At 34.0% G+C, this 27,913-nt stretch overlaps 1 protein-coding gene across 2 annotated transcripts in view; it reads right to left on the bottom strand.

The window, feature by feature from the left end:
* Positions 1-27,913, bottom strand: part of NIPBL (NIPBL cohesin loading factor) — a 275,411-nt gene that overhangs the window by 32,877 nt on the left and 214,621 nt on the right. For both annotated transcript variants that reach the window (XM_036758735.1, XM_036758741.1), the window contains exons 17-30: positions 27,375-27,606; positions 26,319-26,470; positions 25,625-25,705; positions 24,753-24,853; positions 13,109-13,247; positions 11,924-12,006; positions 11,117-11,249; positions 8,367-8,510; positions 7,343-7,432; positions 5,599-5,813; positions 5,353-5,455; positions 4,462-4,560; positions 4,209-4,355; positions 688-822 (exon numbers count right to left, since the gene is read on the bottom strand). In XM_036758735.1, the coding sequence (XP_036614630.1) occupies positions 688-822; positions 4,209-4,355; positions 4,462-4,560; positions 5,353-5,455; positions 5,599-5,813; positions 7,343-7,432; positions 8,367-8,510; positions 11,117-11,249; positions 11,924-12,006; positions 13,109-13,247; positions 24,753-24,853; positions 25,625-25,705; positions 26,319-26,470; positions 27,375-27,606 (1,854 nt within the window). The remainder of the gene's footprint in view (positions 1-687; positions 823-4,208; positions 4,356-4,461; positions 4,561-5,352; positions 5,456-5,598; positions 5,814-7,342; positions 7,433-8,366; positions 8,511-11,116; positions 11,250-11,923; positions 12,007-13,108; positions 13,248-24,752; positions 24,854-25,624; positions 25,706-26,318; positions 26,471-27,374; positions 27,607-27,913) is intronic.

Below are 27,913 nucleotides of genomic sequence, written 5' to 3'. Positions count from 1 at the left end.
TTTTAGAAACAAAACTTTTTTTAGAAGTAAAAAAAAGATCAACACTGAAGACCAAATAGGTTTCACTTTAAGTCAAAATGTTACTACTATACATCTTATTTGAGAATAACTTCAGTAATCTGAGCTCTCCAAGGCAGTGAAGGTAAATAATTCTCTCATCTGAAATAGTAATGTTTGTGTTTTATTCTGAACATCTCAGATGGTTTTTTTTGGGGGGGCTAGTCACTAAACATAAAAATGAGGCAAAATTTAGAAATGAAAAAAAAATATGTAAATCGCTCTGAAAATTTTAAACTGCTATTATATAAATGCTAGTATCAAGTATTATTAGGGTTAACTTGGTGTAGTAGTGGAGAGAGTGCTGGGCCTATGATCAGAGTGATCTGAGTTCAAATGAAGCTTCAGACACTTACTAGCTATGTGACCATGGGTAAGTCACTTAACCCTTGCTTGCCTGAGTTTGCTCCCAGGGTTGTAAAGAACAAATGAGACTAATACTTGCAAAGTGCTTAGCATAGTGTCTAGCACATAGTAAGCGCTATATAAATGTTAGCTATAAGAAAAATAATAGCAAATATGAAATACAGCATGATGATTTATATTTAAAGTTTTCATATAAATTATGCATATCCAGATGTGACAACTATTTAACTTATTGAAAAAACAGTTTTTGACTTTTCATCTTACCTTAATGCCCTCTTCATCATTTACTCTGCGGATCATTTTCACACACATCTCTGTGATTTTGGGAAATGTTGGTTGTTCAATACATATATCTCTCAGAATCTTTATGACCCTTTTCCTGACACTGATACCAGTATCCTGGAAAAGAAAATTATGCCATTCTTAAGAGTCAGAAAAATTATGACATGATATATTAGATACCAATATGACAATAAAATGATAAAACATGCAACATATAGCAAAATTACTACTGAAAAAACTCATGTGAGAAATGTTCTTAATTTCTTAGATAAACATGGTGAATATGGGAGTTATTCTGAATGCTAAAACTGTTTGAATATTTTATTATTTTTGTCTATTACACATTTTCTTCAAAATGTCCTTGTAATTGAAGTAACTATTTCAAACAGTTATATTATTTAATTATTAGGTATTAATTAAATATTAAATAATTATTTTACATGATAGTCATTTTTTTTAAAGGAAAGTAATATCCAAGAGGGCAGCTAGATGGCACAGTGAATAAGAGGGCTGGGTCTGGAGTCAGGAAGACTCATCTTCCTGAGTTCAAATCTGACCACAGACACTTACTAGCTGAGTGAACCTGGGCAAGTCACTTAACCCTGTTGGCCTCAGCTTCCTTATGTGTAAAAGGAGCTGGGGAAGAAAATGGCAAACCATTCCAGTATCTTTGCCAAGAAAACTCCAAATGTGATCAGAAAGAATTGGATACAATTGAAAAACGACAATGTCCAAGAGCTGAAAGTAGTACTATCTGAAAACCAGAAATGAATACACTATTCTACAGCAAGGTGCTGATAACCATTAAATACAGTGAGGGAATTTCTTTACAATTCCCATGTGATAGTCTTTTATTTAATAACAATTTCATGTGAATTTTTAAACTATTATACAAGGTTGACTCATATTCATATTTACTGTGATCCCTAAAAATACTTTTATACCATATCATACATATAAAGTTATCTTCCATCTCATATTTGTACAATATATTTTTCTCCTCTCATTCTGTACCATCCCAAATAAACCTCATTTAGATGGCAATTTGAGTAGTGATTTTTTAGGCTTGCAAACAAGCATAATTTTTCCCATTTTCATGGATGAAAAAACAGGTGACTCAGTAAATATTTTTTCAGCCAGAAACTGTTAGTTATTTCAAAAGTGGAAGTATCACTGACACTGAAACTACTTTAATCTATCACACTGTTCTCAATGGAAGTAGAAATGGTGTGCATAATTATGTATTACTATATATATGATGAGAGATTTAGAACATTTTACTGCTGTAGATAGCTCTCTTTTAAACAGCACTACAAAAATAATGAATCTCATTCTCCCTTCTACTCCTGTGAAAGGAATAACTAATAAAATGCTTTCTTTGGCCTATTCTCAGTTATTTTGCTTGAACTGGAACTACTATGTCCAATTAGAATAGAATATTATAGACTAAAACACACTATTCCTATTTCTTTCTAAAGACAGTAAAAGAAATTACTTCAATACATGAACAACACAACAGTCACAATATGGGAATATGATTTAATCTGAGCTTAGGGGCACAGACTATCAAAACATGTCAAAAATGTCATCAAGATACTTCAGTTTCCTAAATGACAGCTGGAAAAGGAAACTCAAAAGTCATTTATTTAATATCTGTCCTCCCCAATCCCACCTCATTTTACACCTGAAGGAACTAAGCCCGAGAAAGCTTAAGTGACATATGTATGGTCAAATAGGTAACTTTGCAAAGTCAGATTTTCAATTTATGTGCTGTGACTCTAAACACGGCATTATTTTCACTGCACTATACTAGTTTTCATTTACTCATTCATTTATGTATTACTCTTTTCTTTAATCATTTAATTATTATTTATTTATTTTCATTAAAACAATGACAACAACCAAAAAGGAAAACAAGTATTAATTCTGTATAGACAAAGCATGGCAATGATAGCACCACTATGCTGAATTTGCTACATATTAGGAATTCACAGTTTCATACACAATCCCCAAATTCTAGCCTTTTTTTTTTTTAAACAGAGATGCTTGTTGATTTTCTAGAATTCCTGCTCACCCTTAATATTTTTCTCATTGGAACAAACTTCTGGCTTTTAACATTGTTTTTATTAATTATAAATAAAATTCTGAAAAAGAGGCAGTACCTTATGTATTGGTAATTAAGGAGGGGTTTTAGCACTTATTCAGTCAAGTGCCCTTGAAGAGTTTGGCCTTTATTTCCTTGATTAAATTAGCAGTCCTCGATGACCTCCTTGCCTCAAGTGAAAGCCTAGCTTACATGGGTTTGAGTGCCATGTTTGTGGCATCAGAGGCTTTTAGACCATGTGGGTTTAAGTCCCATTTTTGTGACATTTTTAGGTCATATGGGTGAGTTGCATGTGTGACCCACCTTTGACTCTGAACAAGATATATAAACCCAGAGGTTGTCGTTCTCCCTTGGGGGCTCAATCATGCAGGAGTGTTGATGTGGAGACTCTGAGCAGCCATTGTTAAGAGCCCACTCCTCCCCCCAGCTTGTAAGCCCAGACTTTGGGACTTTGTTAAACCCTGGTAACTATGATTTGAGATTTGAATCAGACAATGTCTGTCTGTTGATGTTTGTAATTTATTTGTATTTGCTCTGAAGTTCAGGGTGCTGGCTTTTTAACCCTGAACTAAGTCAATGATATTTGTATGTTGGATTGAAATAAGATTGTTAACCCCTTAACGTTTCTATCCTTAGTAAAGAAGATCAAAAGAACCTGTGCTGGCAGTGTTCTTGTTGTTGGGCTTGTGTTGGTCTTTCACACCCACAACAGCTGCGCCAAATTATTGATACCTTCTGAGGTGTTGCAACATCAAGAAACAAACTTTTATTTGTAAGTATGAATAGCAATCCTAAATCCTGTCTTTGAATTGCCACATGATCTTGAGTAAAACAAGCCATCTTAAAATGACCCTAACCTTTCTCAGGCAGTTGCTTGAGATGAGGCAACTATAGAACAATTAGCAAAATATAAAGCATAATGCTTCCTTCAATAATTTCTTTTTGTCAGTGTGGGTAGTCCTTCTACTTATACAGATTGCAATCTTTCTACAACCTAGTAGATGGTTTTTTGGCCAAAGAATTCCCCACCCAATGGCCAAACTGGTGATGAGGCTCTTTAAATATAAGCATACTGGTTCTTCCAACTTTATAGCTTAAAAGTACAAGACCTGTGGGACATCTGGTATAGTCTGTCATCATGCCTATAGTCCAGCTTGGTAGCAATGAATGAGCTCAGTAACCCATTAATTTCTTCACAAAATTGTATGTTGAATCAAATTCTAGAATTTTTATTAAAAACACATTTTAGATATATAGGCAAAGCCTCATGTTAAAGAAATTGTGAGGATAACAACTTATCATCTCAAATATACAAATCAAGGAGGCCTGAAAAAAGGAAGTTTGTCTTAAGAAATAGGACAATATAATGAAAGTTGGTTATATCACAAAAGAAACCTACCAATATTCGTTCAATCAGCATGTCATAATACTGTTCAGCAAGCTGAGGTCGACAAAGCACAAACCGACCTAATAATTCCACTGCTGCCTCACGGACACTAGTGGAATTATCCATTAATCTTCCATGGACACCTCGCTGCATATCCAACTAAAGAAAAAAGCAAATTATATGTTGTTCATAGGTAGAATTAATAAGTATGGAGAAAAAAACACAAATACAAATACAAACAATTTTTCTTTTTTGTTTGTTTTACCCTTGCTAAAATGCTGGGGTCTACCGCAACAACCTCAGATAAACACTTCATGGCTTTTGTTCGAACAGCTATTGCATTTTCACCAAGTACTCGTAGAATCTGGTAAGAAAAAGCAGAAATCCTAATGAATTCTATAAAGTGGAAGAATATACAGAATGCAAAACAATAATCAAAGAACATATGACAAAAACTAAAATAAACACGTAGAAATCTAACCATTTCCTTTCATTTTGATAAGTTTGATAAAGTAAGATCATGTAATCCTGGTGACCTAATTCAAGTAGCAAAAGGCAGTGAGTGCATGTAGAAAATACAGCATTCGAAAATTTTGGGTATTCCTATTGTCCTAGTAATCTTCAACTTAATATAGCTTTTACTGATACTTCAATTGCAAGAAGGATATACAACTCCACTGACTTTTATTGAAGTTATCAGTAAAACTGAAATCACAACAGTGAGTTATGCATGACCTTTTATATAAAAGTGGCCCAAAATATGATTTCTAGAACTACTCTTCTAAAACGATCTCCAAGAATGATAAAATCATGCACATTTCTAGGTTTGGTCTCTCTCTTGCTCCTTTTCTTGAACAAGTTTTAAATGATTTTTCCAAAATAAATACATGGCTGAAAAGTAAAACCTAAGGTTTCACACATATTGTGACTTCCTAATGCCACAATCTATCTGATAATGCATTGTTATGCATTGGTAAAATTTATATTCAGAAAAAGCAGACATGGCAAAAAAAAATTAAGACAAAGACAAAAACCTGGAGATTTATTATGGCTTATTAAATAACCAAGCTTAAGAATGCATATTGTTGTACACCACTCCAGGTCTGGAATCAGCAAGCCAACTCTATTTCACTGCACAAAACCTTTTTATAATTACCTGTGTCAAATAAATATCGAAGCTCTGGGCAAACGGCCTCATAGAGGCCAAGTATCTAACAATCAAGCAAGCATCTTCATAGTCCACGGTATCAGAATTCATCCTGTAAGAAAAGTCATTAAAATTTTTTTTCACAAAAATGTTTTTAAGAAGAAAATAAAATTCAAATGTGATTATGCATATATGTGAATATATATGCTATATCTATATATAGATATGTACATATATTTCTCCTGTAGAACTTACTTTAATGTACTGAACTGAGAAGGTGTAGTTTTAATAATGCTTCGAAGAAATTTTTTCCGACCTTCAGCTCGATGCATGATTTGACCAGTTGTTTCGACCTCCTTTGCATGATGTGTCCCTTCTGATGAATCCTCATCTTTCTGTGATTTCATTGCTTTTTCTGTCTCCAAAGTTGTGTCCCGAAACCACTGAGCTATGTAAAACTTACGAGAAAACTAGGGAGAAGATACATGGATCTGAGATTGATAGACCTATTAATGTCATAATTTAGAACACTGATGTATTATGCATTGTTTTTGATAACTTTAAAAAATGCCAAATCTAACTACATAAAAGTTCATGTAAAATTCAATGTTTATGGGAATGTGAAGGTTTGGAGAAAACTAGAATAGCCCAAAGGCCTTTAATAAGAGAGAACTTTCATTATTATTGAGAAAAAAAGGACCTTTTTTTTTTTCATGTAGATATAACTTCCTGAAATAGATCCAAAGAACTCAGGAGCAAAAAGGAACCTTAACATCATTTGATTTTAACTTCTTATTTTACAGATGAGGAAACCGAGGTCCAGAAATGTTAAGTAAATTACCCAAGTTCACACAGCTACAAAGTAGCAAAGATTATGCACCACAGAACCAAAAATTTCAAGTCCAGGATTCTTTCCATTACACCACTCTGACTCACACAGTATTTCACATAAAATATAGGACACAGTAACTGAGCATTCAAATAAGAACAGTGACATACAGAATCAAGATAATTCCAAGCATGATTATTAACTTTGGGACAATCTAAAGCATTTGGAATTAAACAATGAAAGTTTATAAAAATATGCCTTTGGTGTTTTGAGTTTTTTTCCCTTTCACTAAGAATGTAGCACTAATCAGCAAAATAGTTTTAAGTACTCATACTATCTTCCACCTCTCACATTAATTCATGACATTAAATAGCAGCAATTAGCACAACCTGGGATAGTAGGAGGAGATAAGTTAGACTAGCCTGAAGTTGCATTTGAAAGTAAAATATTCAATAAGATTTTCTTTAAGAAGTATCCTCCATTCTTATGCCTGATACATTACCTAAAATTACATCTAGGTATTATAGCCATAACTACAAAACAAAATCTAGACATAAGCAAACAAAATGATGCTGTGACATACTTAAGAACATCAGACTTTAATTCTGTGAGGCTTTAAGACTATGATAAAATTTATGTTACAAAGAAACTAGAAAAAAGGCTTCTTAGTATTTGTTTTGCAAATATTTTTAAGGAAAAAAAAATATGGTAGCAGATGGATCTCCTAAAAATCCACTACTGATCGCACTAAATAACTGTCTAACCTCTTGCAGTTATCATAAACCTTTTTTGGTGATCGGTTCTATTACAAAACTTTATTAAAGAGCAGAATTTAGCATAAGATAGGTTCATCTGAATTCAGAAAGTCCAAACTATAAGAAATTCTCAAATGAGGGACCATAGGTATAAAGTTTACAGTGATACTTCAGTGTACTTTACTATGACTAATTAGAAAATTATTTTTATATACAATTCAAGTCATTGTTGCAAAATAGTTGATGGCTATCTTCTAAGTAACCATTTTTAATATATTTCAAGATAAGAGTCAATCCTTTTCTCTCTAGAAAAAGATTTCCAACATCTTTACCATCTTGTACAAGATACAACTTTTCAACTCTAGGCCCTACCCAAATATATTTGACACAATCAAAAACGAAAATGGAACCCTACCACCAATGAAGGATCAGTCTCAGTGTTTTCATCCAAGTAATCTAGCAATGCCTTTTGCAGTTGCTGAATTTCATCTTCCCCTCCTGTAACCTGCAGTATAATGAATAAGTACTTATAAGATTTTAATTCATGATATCAAAATATCTAGCTGAATGAAGAATTAAGTTGTTAGATCATGAGGATGAGGCATTGTTTAAATACAGAAATAAAAACAAAAATGATAGGAATTTGAAACGTGAAAAAAACACTTAAAATATTCTTAATTTTAGGTTTTATTCTTTATTTGGAGTACTTTTCTTCCAAAGATTTTATTCTTTGGATAGGTACTTAGTATAAAAACTTTCCAAATAACATACTTCTTGAGAGAAGCAATAATTTCTCCTTCCACTTTTCAACCATATGCAGAGAGGAGCAGAAATAACCTTTTCTTCTTGAGTCTTATTTCCAATCTGTCAGGCCAGCTCAAAGAATGACGCTCCAAATATCATATAGGTACATGTGTTCTGTATTCTATGCTACTATATGCTGCCTATTTTTGGGAACTACTTAAAAAGTAAAAATCTGAGGAATAAAAATGATATGTCTTTCGATCTGTATTATAGACACTTTATTCCATGGTGGGACAACAACTATAATTACAAGTAAAGCAGTTAATATGAGCTAGAGAGTATGAGATTCTTTCTACCATGAGGGGTTTCCAGAGTTCTGTTCTTACATTTAAGTGTTTTTGACATTACTACTTGAGCTGCCCCTTGGTATGGTAAGTGTCTAGTACAGTGCCAGGACAGAGTATGAAGTGAAATTCACATGCTGAACTTTCACCTCAAACTTAAATCATCTGCTGGTTTTAATTTGTAACCTTGAAAAACCATTAGATATTCAAATTACTTCCTAAAATTAGTCCTTTATAAGAAAAACTGTTATCTAATAACAAAAGCATTTATGAAAATGCTACACTGAACTATATTCTAGACTAAAGAAAGCTTCCTATGTTTTCTACAATTTTATTTATATAGTGTGATACCTGTTTTAAAATTCGAGCGATAGATCCTTGATCCATTTTGCTTGTAACAGCATCTTTTCTCAATCGTGCAGCTACTGTTCCAAGATAATCAAGAGATGCCACTCTTAAAGCCATCTCTGTTGACTTATTGCTGAACTGATGAACCTAAACACCAAAATTAAATAGGATTTCCTTTTATTTATAGATAACATTTTGGCCAAAATACCATCATATCAATTCATTTTACAAACTTTCTATCTCTTTGTAACAACATTTGTGTTAAAGACATGAACGTTAAACTGATAGAATCTAAAAACCCTGGCTAGTAGGTTGTGCTTTTTGTTGAATCATAAACTACGAGGAGAGTGAGTAATGTTAATGAGGATGGAAAAACAGGCAGGGGCCAGGTTTTGAAGTTTTTAAAGAGCTGAACAGAGAAGTACATATTTTATCCTACAGGCAACAGGCTCAAGTAGGAATTGATTGGGTAGAGGAATGCTATGGCCAGGTCTAAGCTTGAGGAAAATCACTTTGGCCATAGAGTGTAGGATGAGCTGCAATGGAGAGAGATTTGAAGCAGGAAGGTCAAACACAAGGATGTTGCAATAATCTAGGTGAAAGGGGTGCATTTTCATGTGCAAGCATAAACTTGTAGGATAAGTCTATTTGTTTTTTTTAATAGACTTCTTCAAAAAACAAACTATTGGTAATACATACTAAAAGGAACTGTTGGAATGTCAGGGCTGAAAAAGACCTTATGGATATGGAAACTGATACAAAGGAAAAATTAAGTAACTTGCTCAGTCACACAATTAGTGGCAGAAGCGGTAAGAGGGACAATAGCTCTGAAGCTAACCACGTTCTATTATACTTTGCTGCCTACTTGAGTTCTAATTATTAAGGAAACTTAAGATTAAGATGTTACCATAATCTTCAGTTCATAGTTGAAATTTATAAAGTGCTTTAAGATTTTCAGTGCACCTTATATCAACTGTTTAATTCCATCCTCACAGCCAGTGTACTTAGGCACTACATGTATTATCAGCCCCATTTTACAGATGAAAACCAGTACAAAGGGACATTAAATGCCATGTCCATAGTCACAAAGTTAGATGGAAGTGAAATTCAAACACTGGTCACTGCTAATTCTACGTGCTACACATATTCTATTACACCCATGCTGCCTCTATAGCAAAGCAGCTTCAAATAAGTTAACAGCTAAGACTCTAAACTTTTTAATGTTCCATATTTCAAAAATCTAAATGTGGTCTTCAAAATGATTGCTAATATAACAATTTTTTGATAGGCATTCCCCTTACTGAATTCATTAAATAAACAGTGCCCAGCCTCTTCAAGCTAGCCCAGATATGGCTTTCTTGTGTGTAATGCCAGTTTGGAGATGAGGCACTATGTCAGGCAACATTCCTTGCCTCAGATCAATGAGGGACATCTGCATCAATCTATCTATTAATGGGAACAAAATTTCAAAAGATAATCAGACATTTACCTGAGCTAACTTGATAGGTAACTGAAAATGTTAGAAAAATTTTAAAATAGTAAAAACTGAAAGGAAAATGAAGAGGTTACCAAATAGGAAGGCTATGAGGACTACGCTCATGAAAGATATGCATCATTAGCTACCATATTATCCATGTTGTCCACATGTGATATTTCAAAACTGAAATGTTTAAGGTATAATGATACAGGACATTCTTGGTGCTATCTTTTCCATAAATCTTTTTCAATTTCTACCATATACACTCAGACCCTGGTGGAGACAGCACAGGACCCTAAGCCCAAAAGCCCTACAGACCACTAGCCTTGCTTCTAAGCTTGTACCCAAAGCTATCATCAAGGGGGGGCAAGCTTTGTAAAGCAGGGGCCAGTCATCTCTATCACCAACACCAGTTTCAGACTATTAGCAACTGGCAGGTTAGCTCCAAAACGTTGGGAACAGATGAACTGCCCACTGGCACTGCTTCCAATCTGACCTCCCCGCACAGCAGAGCTCAAGGAAGCAATGCCTGTGTATATGTCACTCACCAACTTACAACGTAGCCCTCACCTCCTCAGCAGCAACAACTAGTAAAGACTGGGCAAAGAAAATTCTCTCCACTCAAGCTTTTAGCACTATCAAATGGTTTAACAGCATAAACTGATATGGTTTAATTAATGGAAATGACATTCCCCATTACTATCTGCTTTGCTGCTGCAACCTATGGACTATGGGGCTCTTGCTTCTGACTTGCAGCTGAAACCTCCATAAATGTTGCCTCTTCATCTCAGAAGGTGAGTTCCTGGAGAACAGGGATGGTCTTGCTTTTCTATTTGTATCCTTAATGCAATACTCTGCACATAAGAGTTTAATTAATGTTTTTTCATTCATTCATTTTAAATGTTTCAGAATGAAATTTTAAAATGAAACATTTCATTTTGTCATTACTATGTTTTCAATTTAAAAACCTCAAGTAAGGAGAAATTAATGAATTAGGATCAAATGATGCCCTTATCCATTTTTCTCAAATCATGAAACAAAAAAATAATTCTATTAAAACTGCAATCAGTGGATCATTTTATCTAATATAATTATGCAAAAGCTTCAACAGCTATTAAAATGAAAATTTATGAAAAGTTACTTGTAAGGCACTGGATGTTATCATTCACATATGAGAAAAGTATTTCTCTTCTTAAACTTAGACAAGATATACAGCATACAACTATATTATGCTGCCCAGACGTATTCTAATAATCTTTAAATGCTATATTCTTACCAAGAGTCTCCCTAACAAGCTAAGTAATAATTCGGCAGCTGGCCATTCTGGTTTATTGACTGTAGAAAGGAGATCTTGAACAAAATTTTCAAAGAGTGGTCTGTAATCTTCTTCACCTTGCTTACTCCCACACCTGTTCAAGACAAGTAATAAAGGAGGATATGAATTTAAACATTGGTTTTGCATAAAAAGAGCTGAAACATGTTTCTTAGATATCCTGGTTCAAGCAAAAGGTAAATATATATTCCATTTAATGAAACATGGCTTTAAATAGACTATTTTAAATACTACATAACAACCTTCAAAGGTGAGCTTTTCTTCTAAATGCCCTCACTATGTTCTACTTCATTTTTGTTGTATTTATTCCTGATAACGTACACATGATTCCTTGTGAGGTACTACATTCAATTAATTGAAACAAAAAATGCTCTCTCTAGCATCTCAAGTTTTTTAACCTTGGCTCCATTTTTATCTATTCTTTCCATCCCTTTTTCGTAGACTTTCAAGATTAAGGTGTGAAACCATATTTTCCATGAAAGGAAAACAAGAGAATCGGAATCTAGTTTTATAACCTTTCACAGACCAATATACTGAAAGTATTAATAAACATACTATGGGATTTTAATTATATCCACTTTCTCCCCAATTTTTAATCTAATATTTTATTTTTTCCAACTACATATAAAACCAATTTTTAACATTTGTTTTTTAAAATGTTGAGTTCCAAATTCTATTCCTTCTTCATTCCCCACCCCCTCCTTGAAAAGACAAGCAATATGAATAGGTTACACATGATTACACTCTCACTTTTTAAGGAAGATGGAGAGGAAATTCTGCGCTGTTCGCATAGCTGTCTCATAAGAATTAGTAATGATGACATCCTGATCCACCTAAAATAAGAAAAATTAATTTAAATTATAGAAAAACTAACCTACAAGGTAGCACTGTCATTGGAGTGTGCTGTTATTAAACGTTTATAGTCACTAGAGCAAGGCATTAGTTGTAATAAGTGTTAAAAAAAATCCACTTATGTCCTGAAAATTTCGGCAATAATATTACACTTTAAGTAAATTCTCATTTCTTACAAAAATTAATTTTCATGTTGGTACAATAAAGTTAATTCAGTTTTTTGTGTGTGTCAAAGAAAGGCATTAGCCTCAATAAAAAATTATCAAGTAGCAACTCAGCAAATGAATTCAATATGAATGCACATGTATATAACCAGCAATAATCTACTTTTCCAAAGGTCAGAATAAGAGGAAATTGTGGCCAATGTTACAAAGAGGGCCTTAAACAAGACATTAAGAAAAATCACTTAAGAAAATATATAATAAAAGAAAAAAACACTATAGCAGATAACCAAGGGTCTAGGATGATTTGCTTGAAGTTAAAACTGGGATCCTGGAAAAAGAATTCCAAAGAACTGAGATTAAACATGGAATACTACTTGGCCAATAACAGACCAGCTGATTTCATGCATTAACAGCACTTGAATAATGTCCTGTATTTGTGTAACACTTTTTCAATATACTCTCACATATATTATATCATTAAGTCCTTATAAAAAGTAAAAGCAAGGCAGGTAGACAGTTTCGCTACTATCACTACCACTTTACAGATAAGGACACAGACTTATTCAGACAGGCCAAATAACTTGCATCTGGACTGTAACTGTGTCTTCTGACTGAGTGACTCTGAGTCGAGTGCTTGCTTTATGACATACCCTATCTTCCTGTAAATTGTCTATAAACTGTAAACGATAAGCCTAAATCATGTCCCTATTAATTTCCATGATAATCTCAGACATGCATTCTTGTGGGAAAAAAATTTGTCTTTAAATTCCAAGAAAAACCCCATTTAATGTGAATATTTGTTTCAAGGAGCACCAAGGAGAAATTATTTTATAAAAGTCACCACATCACTAAGAGAATGTAATTTAGGTATAGACATATACATAAAAACATATTCAATATATTTAAAAATATTCCTTACCTTTTTGTTTGATTCCTCTTCTGAATTAGAATCTTTCTCTGCTGATGGTAGGTGTACCACACATTGAATAAGTTGTAAAACCAGTGCAGTCACCATCTGAATATACATAGGCTCGCCATCCATATCACTACTATTTAATCTAAGAACAGGAAATAAAAGACATTATTATTTCAGAATATCCTAGATCATTTGAACTTATAAAATATTTCAGTGTATTATAAGTATTTGGTGATAACATTATTATTAATCTAGTTTTACAGTGGAATGTTTGGCTCATGAAAATATTAAGAAAGATCCCCAAATTCTTAAAGTCTTGAAATCAACAACAACCAGACAGTGATCAAATTAGAATTGAAGAAGACCTTAGAGGCCAACTAATCCAGCTTTTTCATTTTAGAGATGAGGAAACTGAGGCTCAGAAAAGTAAAGTGAGTTGCCCAAGGCAAGTGGCAGATTTGTGAATCTGATCTCATTCCTTAAAAATCCAGTCCTCTCTTTTCCATTAAGCCACACTGCCTTCTTCATCCACTGAGTATCCACTGTGCAGAGGCTCTGCACTAGCAGGAGCAGCAGTTACAATAGAAAGCACAATGTGTAGTTCTTGTTTAAAAATGAATAAGAAGTGAGACATAAAACAATACTTTGGACAAAAACAACAGAAATATGACATATAAAAACTGACTTTTTACAGCAATATTCAAATATAAATTAAATACTTAAGTAGAAGAATAAAGGAAATATTGTGGAAAGATCATAAAGTTTTTGCAGTTTTAAATATTAAATAAGAAATGGTTTGAGTAAAAGGGATAGGGAGAACCCACTGGATGGGGAAAACACTGAAAAATACTCTTTAAGTTAGTTCCTCTTATTGTCGCATTCAGAGTGGAAAAGAATACATGTTTTAATGGCAACTTACTTCCAAAGCTTAACAAAGTAGTGAAGTCTATTCCTTTTTCCATAAAGTATCAGAAGTTATTGTCTATGTAACATGAGAAAAAGTCTGAAAACTGTGGCTGACTATGTGATGCTTTCAACCATGAAATGCTTAAAGGCAAAACCTACTCTAAAACTCTAGATCCTAACTTTTAGCTTTCTATTACTGTGCAAAAAAGTTTTCTTACAATCCTGATTATGACCAATGTCAGATGCCAGTGGCCTAAACTTCAAAGAGGAAGAAATTATTAATGGTGTGGGTGAAAACTATTTATTTTCTGGTAGTATGGTCATCTCACTCCCTTGTCAGTAAGTGAAATATTTGCTGACTAAGGAGCTCTCTGGGCTCCTTAAGTCTTGTGTGACAACAGATTTGCAGCAGTTAAAATTACATATAAAATTATTATTCTTGTTGTTAATGTCATCTCTGATGTCTGTTTTCTTGTTCTCATCACAGATGACTTATTTATATAGTTCAAGACTGAATTACTTCAATTGTACTCTAAATCTTTTCCCCCTCACAATTCTGTCTTTGATTTTTCTTTATTTTGATCTTTGCACTGACAAGTCAGTAATCTGACTATACAGAGAGCTGATTCAAAGATAACTCCAATATCAAAAATAAGTTTTCCCTGTTTTATTAAAATATAATCTATTAAATTTTTTTTGTACCATTACTTGGTGCTTGCTATGTCCAACTCCTACCACATCTTTTTTCCAATAAAATGTTCATGATACAAAAATATGAATCTTTCGTGTGGTTTGCAAGTTGGCCACTGAATATCAGAGTATATGTTTATTTAATTTGGAAGGTCTTAAAGAGTTTTTGTAGAATTTTTCTACTTCTTTACCCTTAGTAACCAATGTTAGTTCTTAAGTGTAATTACTTTCAGAGCTGTCTTTTTGCAAATTTTTATTAATGGTACTATAATACAAGATAATCAGATATCCCATAAAAAATATTTCTAATTAACTCTGAAAATAAAACAAAACTATTCTGCCAACACTTTTATTTGTCTTTTCAAGGATGACCTGTGATGCATCCTGCAATGTCTTTCTCTCTTTCTTTTTATTTCTATCTATCTATCTAGAATATACAAACGGATGATTCAGCTTACACAACTGGAGATAACACATTTAAATTCCCCACAGTCAGTCAAATCAAGTTAAAAGTCAAAAAACTCTGTGACTGTCACTACCTTCTGTCCCAAGTCTACTGCTTGGTTATAGTTACTGCAGGAACAGATGAGGGTCACACATGACCGAAGGTGTCAAATGGCTACACGAGTTTAAATTATAAACTTGTTTGTAAAATCTTATGAGGAGTGATAATTATGAGCAGCATCTTCTAGTGAAATGAGTTTAAAGTAAGATTGGCAATGAATCTAAGTAAGCAAAGTTATTTCAAGGGTATTTAAGGATGAAATGAAAGTAATACAATAAATAGAAGAAAATGTAAAATATCCATGAAGATTACTCTAGCAAACGTTTTTCATCTTTCAAGCTGGTGAAACCACCACATTTAGACTCTAATTTTGCAGTCTTAGATGTTCTTATAGGGAAGGCAGATGTGGTATTAAGATCACAAAGATGAAGAAAAAAGCAAGAATGGATCACACCTATATAGAAATCTATGCCAGAGGATACACAAGTATGAGAGCACAAAGGGATCAATATGCAAGTCCTCGTAAAAAGAGGGAAGGTACCAAAGGTGTGGAAAAAATACTGGAACTTATTTAATGTCAAAAAAAAAAGTGATGAAAAAAACATCAATAATATAGTTACATGCTGATGAATGGAGGTTTATTTAAGGTTCTTCCTCTAAACATAAACATAAACATCAAGTAAGACATAAAACAAGGAGCTATATGTTTGCCAAAGATGTTTGCTGCTGTGATGGTGGTGATTCAGCACAATCCAAGTTTAAGAAGTTTTTCTGTGGATAATGCAGTCCTCCAAAAGCTCCTGTTTGTGATGACACTGTGGTAATTGCAATAAGTTTTTGAATGCTCAATTGCCTTTTGGAAGAGCTGTGTAACCATTCCAAAGACTTTGACCATCCACAGAGAAAGGATCAAATGGATAAAGAATGGTTTTCGCCCAAATTATAATATATATATCTGGATTGAAAATTTATAGAGCTTGTTCATCAATATCTATATGGATGACAGACAATACAATGATCAACAAGTTAGATCTGGAGTTGAACAGGATGAAAAGCATGGGCTGTGCTGCCCTCAGCAAATTGTAAAATTCCTTTATAATTTCATGCTTCCCATGGAAATAAAAATCCATATTTTTAAATGTTTTAGCAGTGTTGCTGAAGGGCAGTGAAAAATGGAATACAACAGGATCTAAAGAATTAATTATCACAAATATCACAGAGGTCAACAGAGAGGTGCACCATGAGACTCTGCTGGTTTCAACACATAACCAATGGGGAGCTTTGAAAATGAAGAATAATCAAAGATGTTATCAAGGAAACATGGTAAGAAATAAAGAAAGGCTGGTCATGTTTGGTGGATAGCCAGTACTCCAATGGTAACTTCGTGAAATCAGGAGAAAGAGAGGAAGGGCTTGAAGATAGTGAAATTATTAGAGAATATAGCCGAGACTTGAACAGGATGGGCAAGGAGGTTGTGATCTTTAAAGCTGGAGGGAAATCTCTAATTAATGAGATCATAGATCCTTTCAAGTATTTTGAATATAAGCATGCTGAGGATTATATAAGGTAGAAATCTGAATTTCAGGTTATTTTCCCAAATAGTTGGGCAGTAGGATATTTAAGCTAAAGGTTAATAAGCCAGAACTGATCCCAAAGTACACAAAAGTTATTATTCTGGTCCAAGAGACACAATTATATTTCTGACAGATAGCTACGTATTTATGACAGGAAAAAGATTAGCACTGAAGAAAGTGCTTTGTATATAGCTGACGATGGTGACAAGAAAGGAAATTAAACACATATTTACAAAAAACTAGCATTAGAATGACACTATATACAAATCTGCCTTTTACGGAAAAGAGGGAGGGAGAGGAAGAATAATAAGCACTTTTGTAGTTGGTGCCTGCTAGGTGACAGGCACTGTTGCTAAGCATTTTCTACAAATATTATTTCACTTGATTATCACACAATCCTGTGAGGTAGGTGCTATTATTAGCCCCATTTTTACGGAGGAGGAAACTAAAGCAAATTGTGGTTCAGTGACTTGCCCAAGGTCACATACATAGTAACAGTGATAATGATGATGATGGCTAAAATGTATATAGTGCTTACTATGTGCTAGGCACTTTGCTAAGCACTTTACAAATATTTCATTTCAACCTCACAACAGCCCTAGGAAGTAGGTGCCACTATTATCCCCATTTTACAGATGAGGAAAATGAGGCAAACAGAAATTAAGTGACTTGCCCAAGGTCACACAACTTGTAAGGTGTGAGACTGTATCTGAACTCAGGTCTTCCTGACTCTAGGCCCAGAGCTCTATTCCAAGGCATTTAAACCAATAAAAAAAGTAGCATGGAAATCAATATTAAATTATATATGGTCCAGAAAAAAAAAACACGAAGACATAAAAGTGCTTTAGCAATGGAAGTCTAATCTGTGATCATCTATGCCAAATCTATTTTTTGGATTTGGAAGACCAGGTTTGTTTTTTTTTAAACATTTCAAAATTAATTCGATTAACTTTCCTTAAAATAGCACGTACATGTATAGTAAAACAGGTTTCTAAAGTGTTTTATACTTTAGTTGCATATTAAAAAAAAGTTCAAAAGAACAAATTCAAGAGACTTTTAAAATGATTTAAAATAAAGGTAAATGCACTCTATAGAATGATAGGGAGAGAATGTCACAAATGAGGAACAGTGAAGGGCAGAACCATGACAGCAGAATAAGAGGGTGAAGCACAGCACAGCTTGCCCACAAAACCTTCTTCACAAAAATCTAGAAAAAACACCATACAGGATTCTGATTGGGAAAGCCAAGTGGAAAACAATGACAAATCACAGTGAGTCCTTTTTTCAGCCTAGAGTGATTTAGAGAGACTTAGGTCTATAGATTTTGGGGAAGGGAAATAGCCAGGAATGTGCATGGCAGGAAGCATTCTAGCACCCAAGGACAAGGCAGGAAGCACCAAAGCACAAAGAGATCACAGGGGATACCTGAACAAGGATAGAGATCAGGAATAGATGTCATTTGGAAGCTCTTTTGCTAATTTCCCAGTTCTGGGTCACAGATCCAGGGCAGAAAGGAGTGGTCCCACAGAAGTACTGGTGGGCCCCTATCTGGTACTGAGCAAGGATTAAGTTCTTTAAGCCTACAGTAGCTATGTGGTTCTGATCCCAGAAGCAGGGTGGGGACTTGTTTCTATTCTCCCAACTCAGAGTAAAAGCCTGCAGTGAACAGCCAGGGCAGGAGTCCTAGACAAAAGGGGAGCCTATAGTTCAGTTGCTCTGTACCTGCAGACCCTCACAGCAGGCAAACAGTGGCTGAGTGCAGCAGCCACCTATGGAAACTCTTAACCAGGGATAAACTGATAGGACCCAAACCTAGATCAAGAACTTCCAGAATTCAGACCAGGTCCGTGAGTAGATTTTGCCCAGGATCAAATCATTTGGAAGGACTGAAACCTTGTAATACACCAGTTTGAGCTGTGGGAGTTCGATCCTGATCGTCTACTATTTAAGAATGACACTCAGAGAATTTTCCTCATCATTTCCCACCCGGTTATTTTCCTGTACTTCATGATCTCCAGATAAGGTTTGGTCTCTACTGAACAGATGAGGTGTAGAAACTCATCATTCTGCAACATGAAATAAACCCTGAAATTCTCACCTTGTCACATCATTTCCCACCCTGGCTGCAGGACTTCAACAGGACCTGGGTTCCCAGTAATTTGCCCCTCTCTCCTTTTCAGTTTCTCTTCATGTGTTGTCTCCCCCATTAGACTGTGAATTCCTTGGGAGCAGGGTTATGCCCTATGTCCTTTTTTTGTATCTCCAGCACTTAGCAAAGTGTCTGGCATATAGCAGGTGTTTAGTAAACATTTATTGACTCTACTGATTGAAAGCAGCAGAAAGAAACAAGAAGACAGATGATGAGGTTAGACATTCATCCCAAAAGTGTGTAGAGCCCAGCACAAAAATAAAGTTCAAAGTTGAGAAAAAAGTTGGAAGAATGAACAAAAACCAAAAGAATACCATTATAAATAGATTAGGGAGACAGGAAGCTCAAGACACAAATCTAGAAGAAGGCTTCATGATTCAAAAATGTTTACAAGCAGAACCTCAAAGAAAAATGCAGTCTGGACACAAATCCAATCAGAATTCCTAAAAGAGCTAAAGCAAGAGTTAAAAAAAAAAAGAACTAAAAAATTTTTTGAAAAAACCAAGTGAGAGCCATGGAAGAAAGATATGAAAAACAGAACAAAAGCTTGGAACAAGAAATTAACAAACAAAAACCTTTATTAAAGAAAATAACTCCTTAAAAAAAATCAGAATTTACTAAACAGAATCTAATGACTGCAGGAGATATGAAGAATTATTTTAAAAGTTAATGACATGAAAAAAAATAGAAGATGTGAAAAGAAAATGTAAGGTATCTCAGAGCAAAAACAAGTGACCTAGAAAAACATGAGGGGAGATAATTTCAAAATCATTGGTCATGAAAGTCATGATCAAAAAAAAAAAGAGCTACACCATCATATTTCAAGAAATCTGAAATTGCCCAGATTCCTTATAACAAGAGGGTGAAGCAGAAATTTAAGAACTATACTAGTCTCTTCCTGAAAGAAACTCCAAAATGAAAACTCTCAGTGATATTAACAGCCAAAATCTAGAGTTCCCAGGTAAAGTCTACAGGAGTCAAGAGGAGTATAAAACAATAAACATGAGAATGCAAACATAAGGATCTAAAAACAATTTATATTATTATATGGGAAGATGTCTATCACCACCACCATCATCGTCATCTTCATCATCCTCAGTTATAGAGGGAGTCTAATTTGACAGAAAATCAGAAAATGATTCTATTTAAACTTTTAAATTAAATATTAGCAAGAAGACTATAGCAAGATATCACAAAGATCACTATGACCACGTTGAAGTTACACTAGGAATGCAGAGCTGGTTCAGTATCAGGAAAACCATAAACATGATTTACCACATTAATAACAAAACAACAAAAAAAATCACATATATTTTCATCAACTGATGGAGAAAAAGCTTTTGACAAAATATAATATCTATTCCTGTTAAAAACACTAGAAAACATAGGAATAAATGGAACTTTTCTAAAAAATTATAATATCTATCAAAAGACAAAAACAAGCATTATCTGTAATGGAGATAAGCTAGAAAGAAGTCTTTTCAACAAGATCAGAGGTAAGGACAAAGTGTCAATTATCACCATTACTATTCACTAAAGTGCTAAAAATGCTAGCTATAGCAACAAGTAATTAAAGGAGTAAACATGTGGAAAGAAAAAAAAATATTATTTTTTTTTTGCAGATAATATGATGGTTTAGAGAATCCTAGAGAGTTAACTGAAAACTAACTGAAATAATTATCACAGTTGCATGATGTAAAATAAACCCATAAAAATCATCAGCATCATTCCTATATTATTACCAACAAATTCCAATAGGGAGAGATAGAAATAAAGATTCCATTTAAAATAATGATAGTACGAAATATTTGGAAGTCAACCTAACAAGAAACACACAGGAACTCTTATGAACACAATTATAAAACACTCTTCACACAAATAATGACATCTAAATAACTGAAAAAATATTAGCTGTTTATGGGTAGGCTGAATAATATAATATGAATTACAATGCAACCTAGATTAATTTAATATAAAATTCACCGCGTAACAAAAAGGTTAAGAACATCAAGGAAATTTTAAAAGGTGGGAAGGAAGTGGGTCTGACAGTACCAGATTTCAAACAACACTACATACCTATAATCACTGAAACAATTTTGGAGTGAGAAAGAGAGGTTGATCAGTGGAACAGAATAGTTACAAATGTATAGAAAAAAGAAGCACAGTATCCTAGTGTTTGATAAATGCCAAGATCCCAGCTACTGGGGCAAGAACCCTCTATTTGACAAAAATTACTGGGAAAACTGGAAAGCAGTCCAGGAGAAACTAAGGTCAAAATGGGTAAATCATTTAGACATAAAGGGTGATATCATAAATTAGAAGAGCATGGAAGAAATTACCTTGGAAAGAGGAAGAATTTATAAGAAAACAAGAAACAGAGGGGCAGATGGATAATTTGATTACATAACAATTTTTTTCTTGCACAAACAAAATCAATGCAGTTAAAATTAGAAGAAAAATGGAAAATTTGGAGAAAAATCTTTGCAGTAAGTTTCTCTGATAAATGTTGCATTTTTAAGACATAGGGAACAGAGTCAAATTTACAAGAAAAAGCCATTCCCCCAAGGGATAAATGGTTAAAGAATATGAACAGGCATTTTTCAGAAAGAGAAATCTAAGGTATCAATGGCCTTATGAAAAAATGTTCTCAATCATTAATAATTAGAAAAACGAATATTAAAACAACTCTGAGGTACCTCACACCTATGCAACTAACAAAGCTGACAAAAAAAGGAAAATAGCAAATATTGGAGAGGCTGTGGGTAATCACAGGCACATTAATCCACTTTTGGTGGTGCTAGCAACTGGTTCAAATATTCTGGAAAGCAATTTGGAATCATGCCCCAAAAGCTATTAAATTGTCCATATTCTTTGATCCAGCAATATTGCTATTAGGCCTATGCCCCAAAGAGATCAAAGACAGAGGAAAAAGACTCATATGTACCAAAATATTTAAGGCAGCTCTTTTTGTGCCATCAAAGAAATGGAAATGGTGGGTGAGGTGGGGAGGGGAGGGTGGGAGATATTGCCCATCAACTGGGGAATGGCTGAACAAGTTATAATACATGTATGTGACAGAATGCTACTGTATAATAAGAAATGTTGAAAGGGATAATTTTAGAAAAACCTGGGAAGACCTGCATTAACTAATCCAAAGTCAAGTGAACAGAACCAGAAGAAAAAATTATGTAATAATAATAATATTGTAAAGACAAACAACTTTCAAAGATTTAAGAACTCTGATCAACACAACAGAACCAACCACAGTACCAGAGGATTCATGATGAAACATGCTACCCACCTTAGTGATGGCCTCAGAATATAGACTGAAGCATGTGATTTTTTGGACATGCCTAAGGTGGCATTCAGTTTTGCTTGACAATATATATTTGTAACAAATTTTGTTTTTATTGATTTCTCAAAGGGTGGAGGAAGTTAGAGGTGGGAGGGAGAGAATATACAACTGAGAATAAATCTGAATCAATTAAAAAAAACAAGTGATAGAATAGGCAAATAATGGCAAAAGCATACAGTGACTGAAGGAGAGTGAGGTATATCAGCCTGAAGAGATGGACTGAAGTTCAATTGTGAGGGCTTTAAATGCCAAGAGAGTTTATATTTTTTCTTGAGACATTGGTGAAGGACCACTGAAATTTCTTGTGAGGCACGAAGTGAATGAAATCTTAAGAAGTTGCCCAGCTTGACTATCTTGTCAGGTTTTTATTTTGTTTTGGTTTTTTTGCCCCTTGTCTCCCTTTCATACACTAGATTCCCAAGTTGTTAGGGATCTTAGATAGCATCTAGTCTAACCCTTCATTTTGTAGATGAGGAAACTAAAGTCCAAAGAGGGTATTTATTTGACCCAAGTCACAGAGTGGTAGAAATTAGATTTGATCCAAGTTTAGCACAGTGCCCGTTAATAAATGTTTACTGATTGGTTGATCCCAGGTAAAAGATTTAGAGTTAGAGCTACTAAAATGTAATCCAACCCTCTAAATTTTTACAGATAAAGAAAATGAGGCCCAGAAAGATTAAGTGATTTGCCCAAGGTTGTGTAAGTAGTAAGTGGCAAAGCTAGGAATTAAATCTAAGTCTTCTGATGCCAAATGCAGTATTTATTCTATTTTACTACATTATAAACTTGTCTCTTGATCCAACCCCAACCTACTTGTAGCTAAATTTTTTTTTTGGCATTAGGTTGGTAAGTAATCATTTTATTCTAAAAGGCCACCTTGCTATCCTGTAAATGACAAATAGAGGCAGGCAATAAAAATTAATTAGGTAGCCAACAAAAGATTTGTACAAGCTACTCTGCTTAATTATGTCAATTAATAAACAACAATCAATGAGTACTCATATACATGGCACTATTAAGTCACTTTCAGTAAAGATCTAAAAAATGACAACAAGACAGAAAATAGATTGAACTTGTAAAATATAAAAAAGGTTTATTTCAGATGAAGTAATAATGTACAAGGAGAAGAGCCATATAAGAGTTAAGCTGATCCTTGCTATTCTTCCCTATTTACTATACTATACTATACTATGTCTATACAGGAAAGCACAATTTTTGTTCCTTAGGGTTAGGTTGCTATTTGTTTCAACAATCCGGCTAGCAGCTTCTGTGGCGGAATAAGATCTACCCACAGCCAGCACCCGGAAAGCTGCCAACAGCACAGGTTCTTTTGATCTGCTTAACTAAGGAAAGCATGGTGAAGGAGTTGGCAAACTTACTTTAATTCAGCATACAAACAGCATTCACTTAGTTCAGGGTTCCTTGGGTTCCTCTTACCCTGATTCCTTGCTACCAGGTAGTTTGTCCCAACATTAAAGAGGCAGTTCTGTGGCACAATGGATAGTGAGCTAGACTCAGGAAAGCCTGAGTTCAAATCTGGCCTCAGATTTACTAGTTGTATAACCTATGGCAAGTTACTTAGCCTCTACTTGCCTTCAGTTTCCTCAACTGCAAAATGGGGATAACATGCCTCTGAGGGATGACATGAGGATAAAATGAGAAGAATTTGCAAAGCATTTTGTAAACCTTAAAGCACTATGTAAATGCTAGCTGTTATTATTGTTATTGTTATTAAAGAAAATTCCATTTTCAACTCTAAATTTTCTGCTTTCTCAAAAGTAAGTTTCAAGAAGAACATGAACTGTGTAACATTCATTACTGGGACTATAGTGCTCAATTCTTTCAAGGTAAAGTGATGTATAGAAAGAGATTTTCTGACTCCCAGGTCACTCAGAATAGCACAAAAACCAGAAAGTAGGTGATAACAGAATTTCTGAGACAGGTAAAAGCCTCAGAGGGCTACTTGAACAAAAAACCTAACCAAACAAACAAACAAAAAACCCCTGAACAAAAAACCAAAATCCAAAACAAAAAAATCCCCAAGTGACCATACAGCATTTAGTTGGAGAGCTTCAGTTAGAAGGACTCTTATTTCCTACAGCATCCCATTCTACTTTAGAAAATCATTAATTGTCAGAAAGTGCTTCTTTATATAAAGGCAAAATCTGAGATCAGGGCTAAGCAACTTCTAGAACAAGTAAACACGGCAAACATGTGTTGTGTGTGATAGGCTTGCTACACTACTATGATGCATGTAGAAAACAGACTCAAGGAAGAAGTGGCACAAGAAAGTGATGCTGGTCTCTCACTTAGACCACTCTCTTCAATAATAATCATTTTCTGTAGGAAAATAGGTATGTTGCCTTATTATCCTAACCCTTAGTTTTGCTTTCTTTGAAAGCAAAGATAAGTTATAGAGTGTTATGGTCTCCTGGGGCCTCCATTATAATGGACCACTTCTATTTTACCTGAAGTTCCTTAGACTCCTCTTGCTGGTTGGTAATCTTGCAAGTGAAGTGAAAATTTCTTCCAAAATCAACTGCCTATGTTTTTCATACCTTGAGAATACCTATTTAGCAGTCATAAGATTAAAAAACAAAACAAAACCCAAAAGATTAACATTTGCTCAAAACAAAAATGACACAGATTTTAATTTCCAACAGTATTGTATTCCATCTGCTCTGTATGTTTCTTGGATGTACTTGATTCTATATATGTCCCTTCCCTAACGAGAACATAAACTCTTCAAGGGCAGAGACGGATTCTGACTTTCTTTGTATTTACGCTGCATAGCATAATGGCAGCAATTAGTAGGCACCACAAACGCTGAACATTTTAAACACCTTAAATGATCAATTCCTACATGGAGATATCCTGAGAATTTGGCCATTACATTATGATTAATTCAAAAAGGATTTCATAAATGTCTGCTGTTTGAAAGGTATTATATTAGGCAATGTAGATACAAAGAAAAAAACCCATATAGTACCTGCCCTCCGAGAACAAGAATTCTATTGGGGAGAGGGGAGATAATAGAATAAGTATGATTATTTCACCTCTAAATGGTCTTGAATCATTGTGATCATGTTTATTGAGAATTCTTTTAGTTTCAAGGAAAGCTTTTCTGGATCATTACCTTCTTATATTAAACTGACCCCAAAGAAATCTATCTACTAAATGTATAAAGCAGATAATTTATGGAAATACAACAAAATCGAAGACTTAAAAAAAATTGCCAGATAACAACACCCTGCAAAGTATTAGTGACATTTTTGTTAATATTATTTTCTTAGTGACATAATTAAAACAGCAACTACAGATTTATAGAAATTATACTTACTGCAGTGACTAATTTGATGGCACATAACTGGAGTTCACTGACATTTTCTACAAAAAACGGTGTTATTCCCATTGATGATATCTACAAAAAATATGGAGGAAAAATCTTTCACTATTATGCCCAAACTTTCCAGATAACCCACGTATGGACTTGCTAGAAGACCTTGGGAACCATTCTGCATTTTTCCTGCTAGTCACTCGATAGCCCAATCAGCTACTCATTCTGCTCCACTAGGGCTCAATTACATGTCACAGACAGACAGACAGACAGACAGGCAGTCAGTCAGACAGACAGACAGACAGACACACACACACACACACCCTACCTCAGAAGCCCATAATATCTAGCCTTTTTCTTATCCTCAACCGTCCTAAGACAAGGAAGAAAACTCAGAACATCGGGAGACACCAAATCAAATGTTTGCTACATGATCCACTTTTTGGGAAATAGTGGGTTATTTTTTCAGAACACCAAGCAGGCATTTATCAAAACAACATTTATCTATATTTATGAAACGTCTTTGGCCAAAATATGTTTGCTGTTTTAGACCTCTAATGTAGCATTTTTAAGGAAAACACATTTTATTTGAGCTTGAAATCCTAATTTGGCACTGATAAGTGAATAAAGTAAAATTACATCTATTCTTTAGTTTTCAGTTATCATTTACAAATTACAAATTACAAAAAATACTTGCCTGAAGAATTGTTGTATCAGTCAGGAGTTGTATCTCCAAAAGTTCTGCCAAGCTGCTAACGATATCACAAACTTTGTTATAAAGCATTACGATTACTCTCTGCTTGTGAGTGGAACACTTGGCACGTTTTGCCTTTGAGGTTAATACTCCTCCTAAATTTTTTTAAAATTGGGGAAAAAACTATCAATAAAGTATTTTAACATTAGAACTAAATATAAATTTTATGAATTGAAAATTTGAAAGATTCGTGTATTTCTTATTTGTGTACATCAACCCCCCCCCCCGCCCCAGCCAAACCATTTAAAATAAAGGTTGTTTATTAAGTTTAAAAAGTGTTCGTTGATGATATTTAAACTGAAAACATTTGTATATAGCAACAGATGATTGATGGTATACTTGGTAGGCAATTAAAAATCTTGATACTACAACAAGAACTTTGTATATAATGTTCTTGACTTGAACCAAAATGAAAGATTAGTTGAATTTTGAATTTCACTGATTCAGTCAGTTTGGAATCATATATGACTTTAAGCATAGTCAAAATCATTTAATAATAGATGCCAAAGTGTAGATTATTCAACATCCAATATCTTTTAACCTCCTATTACCTAGATGATGTCTATTTCATTGTCTATTTTCAGAGGTTAAGGAAAGGGAAAGATTTTGAAACTTAATATAGCTGTTCCCACAACTACAATTTCATTCTCAACTCGGGTAAAGACTAGGTAAAGATAGAAATTATTAAAAAAAAAACCTGTATAAGCTGTATTTTTCCCTAGCAGTACAAATGCTAGCTTTGCTGTGCATAAACTATTTTCCAAACAAATTCTTGTTTAAGTATCACAGATAATTGATAAAGGGTCACATATATAATAAAAATTAGACAGTGTTTCTATACTCTTTCTGATTTCAGCATTATTTTAGATTTATGGTACCACCTGAAGTAATCATCTGTTAACTTTGTTTTTCACTTCACTCGGAAAAATATATAACAGAAAGATTTAATTAAGGACTAAATTAAAAAATGTATATGTCAATAAATAATGACAAACTAACCGCCATGAGGATCCACTCTATAGACAGGATCATACTGAGGATAAAGAGTATTTTGCAAGTGAAATTTAGTGTACTGTATAACTCTTTCTATTACATCCTCGATATATACAGCTTTTGGCATGTTAGGTGATGTCATAATGTTGATGGCTGTAAGACAAGCATCTGCTGATTTTGTAACTCTCTCCATAATTAGGTCTCTCCACAGACGTTCTTCTTCTTCAGTGTCATTATTCTACAAAAGAACAGATTGTTAATGTAGGAATATACACATTCAGCTTTTAAAATACAGCATAAATGAAAATTATAACACATTGGACTTTACTTCCAACTTTCACCACTAGATGGAACTCTGGAGGTAGATAGTTATTCTCAAGGACAACTATCCTTAAGGTTGTTGTATGAAACTATTTCTACATAACTAATATTCTTTTGTTGCTGTTATGAACATTTATTTGTATGGTCAAAACACCAAATATTCTTCTGTAGTGGAAAAAGAACTGAATTTGGAGTCAAAGACTTGGTCATGAATTCCATTTAAT

This window comes from Trichosurus vulpecula, chromosome 1, assembly GCF_011100635.1.
Source record: "Trichosurus vulpecula isolate mTriVul1 chromosome 1, mTriVul1.pri, whole genome shotgun sequence".
NCBI classification, from domain to species: Eukaryota; Metazoa; Chordata; class Mammalia; order Diprotodontia; family Phalangeridae; genus Trichosurus; species Trichosurus vulpecula.
The sequence above is the reverse complement of the archived record's forward strand: the minus strand, read 5'-3'. Positions and strand labels throughout refer to the sequence as shown.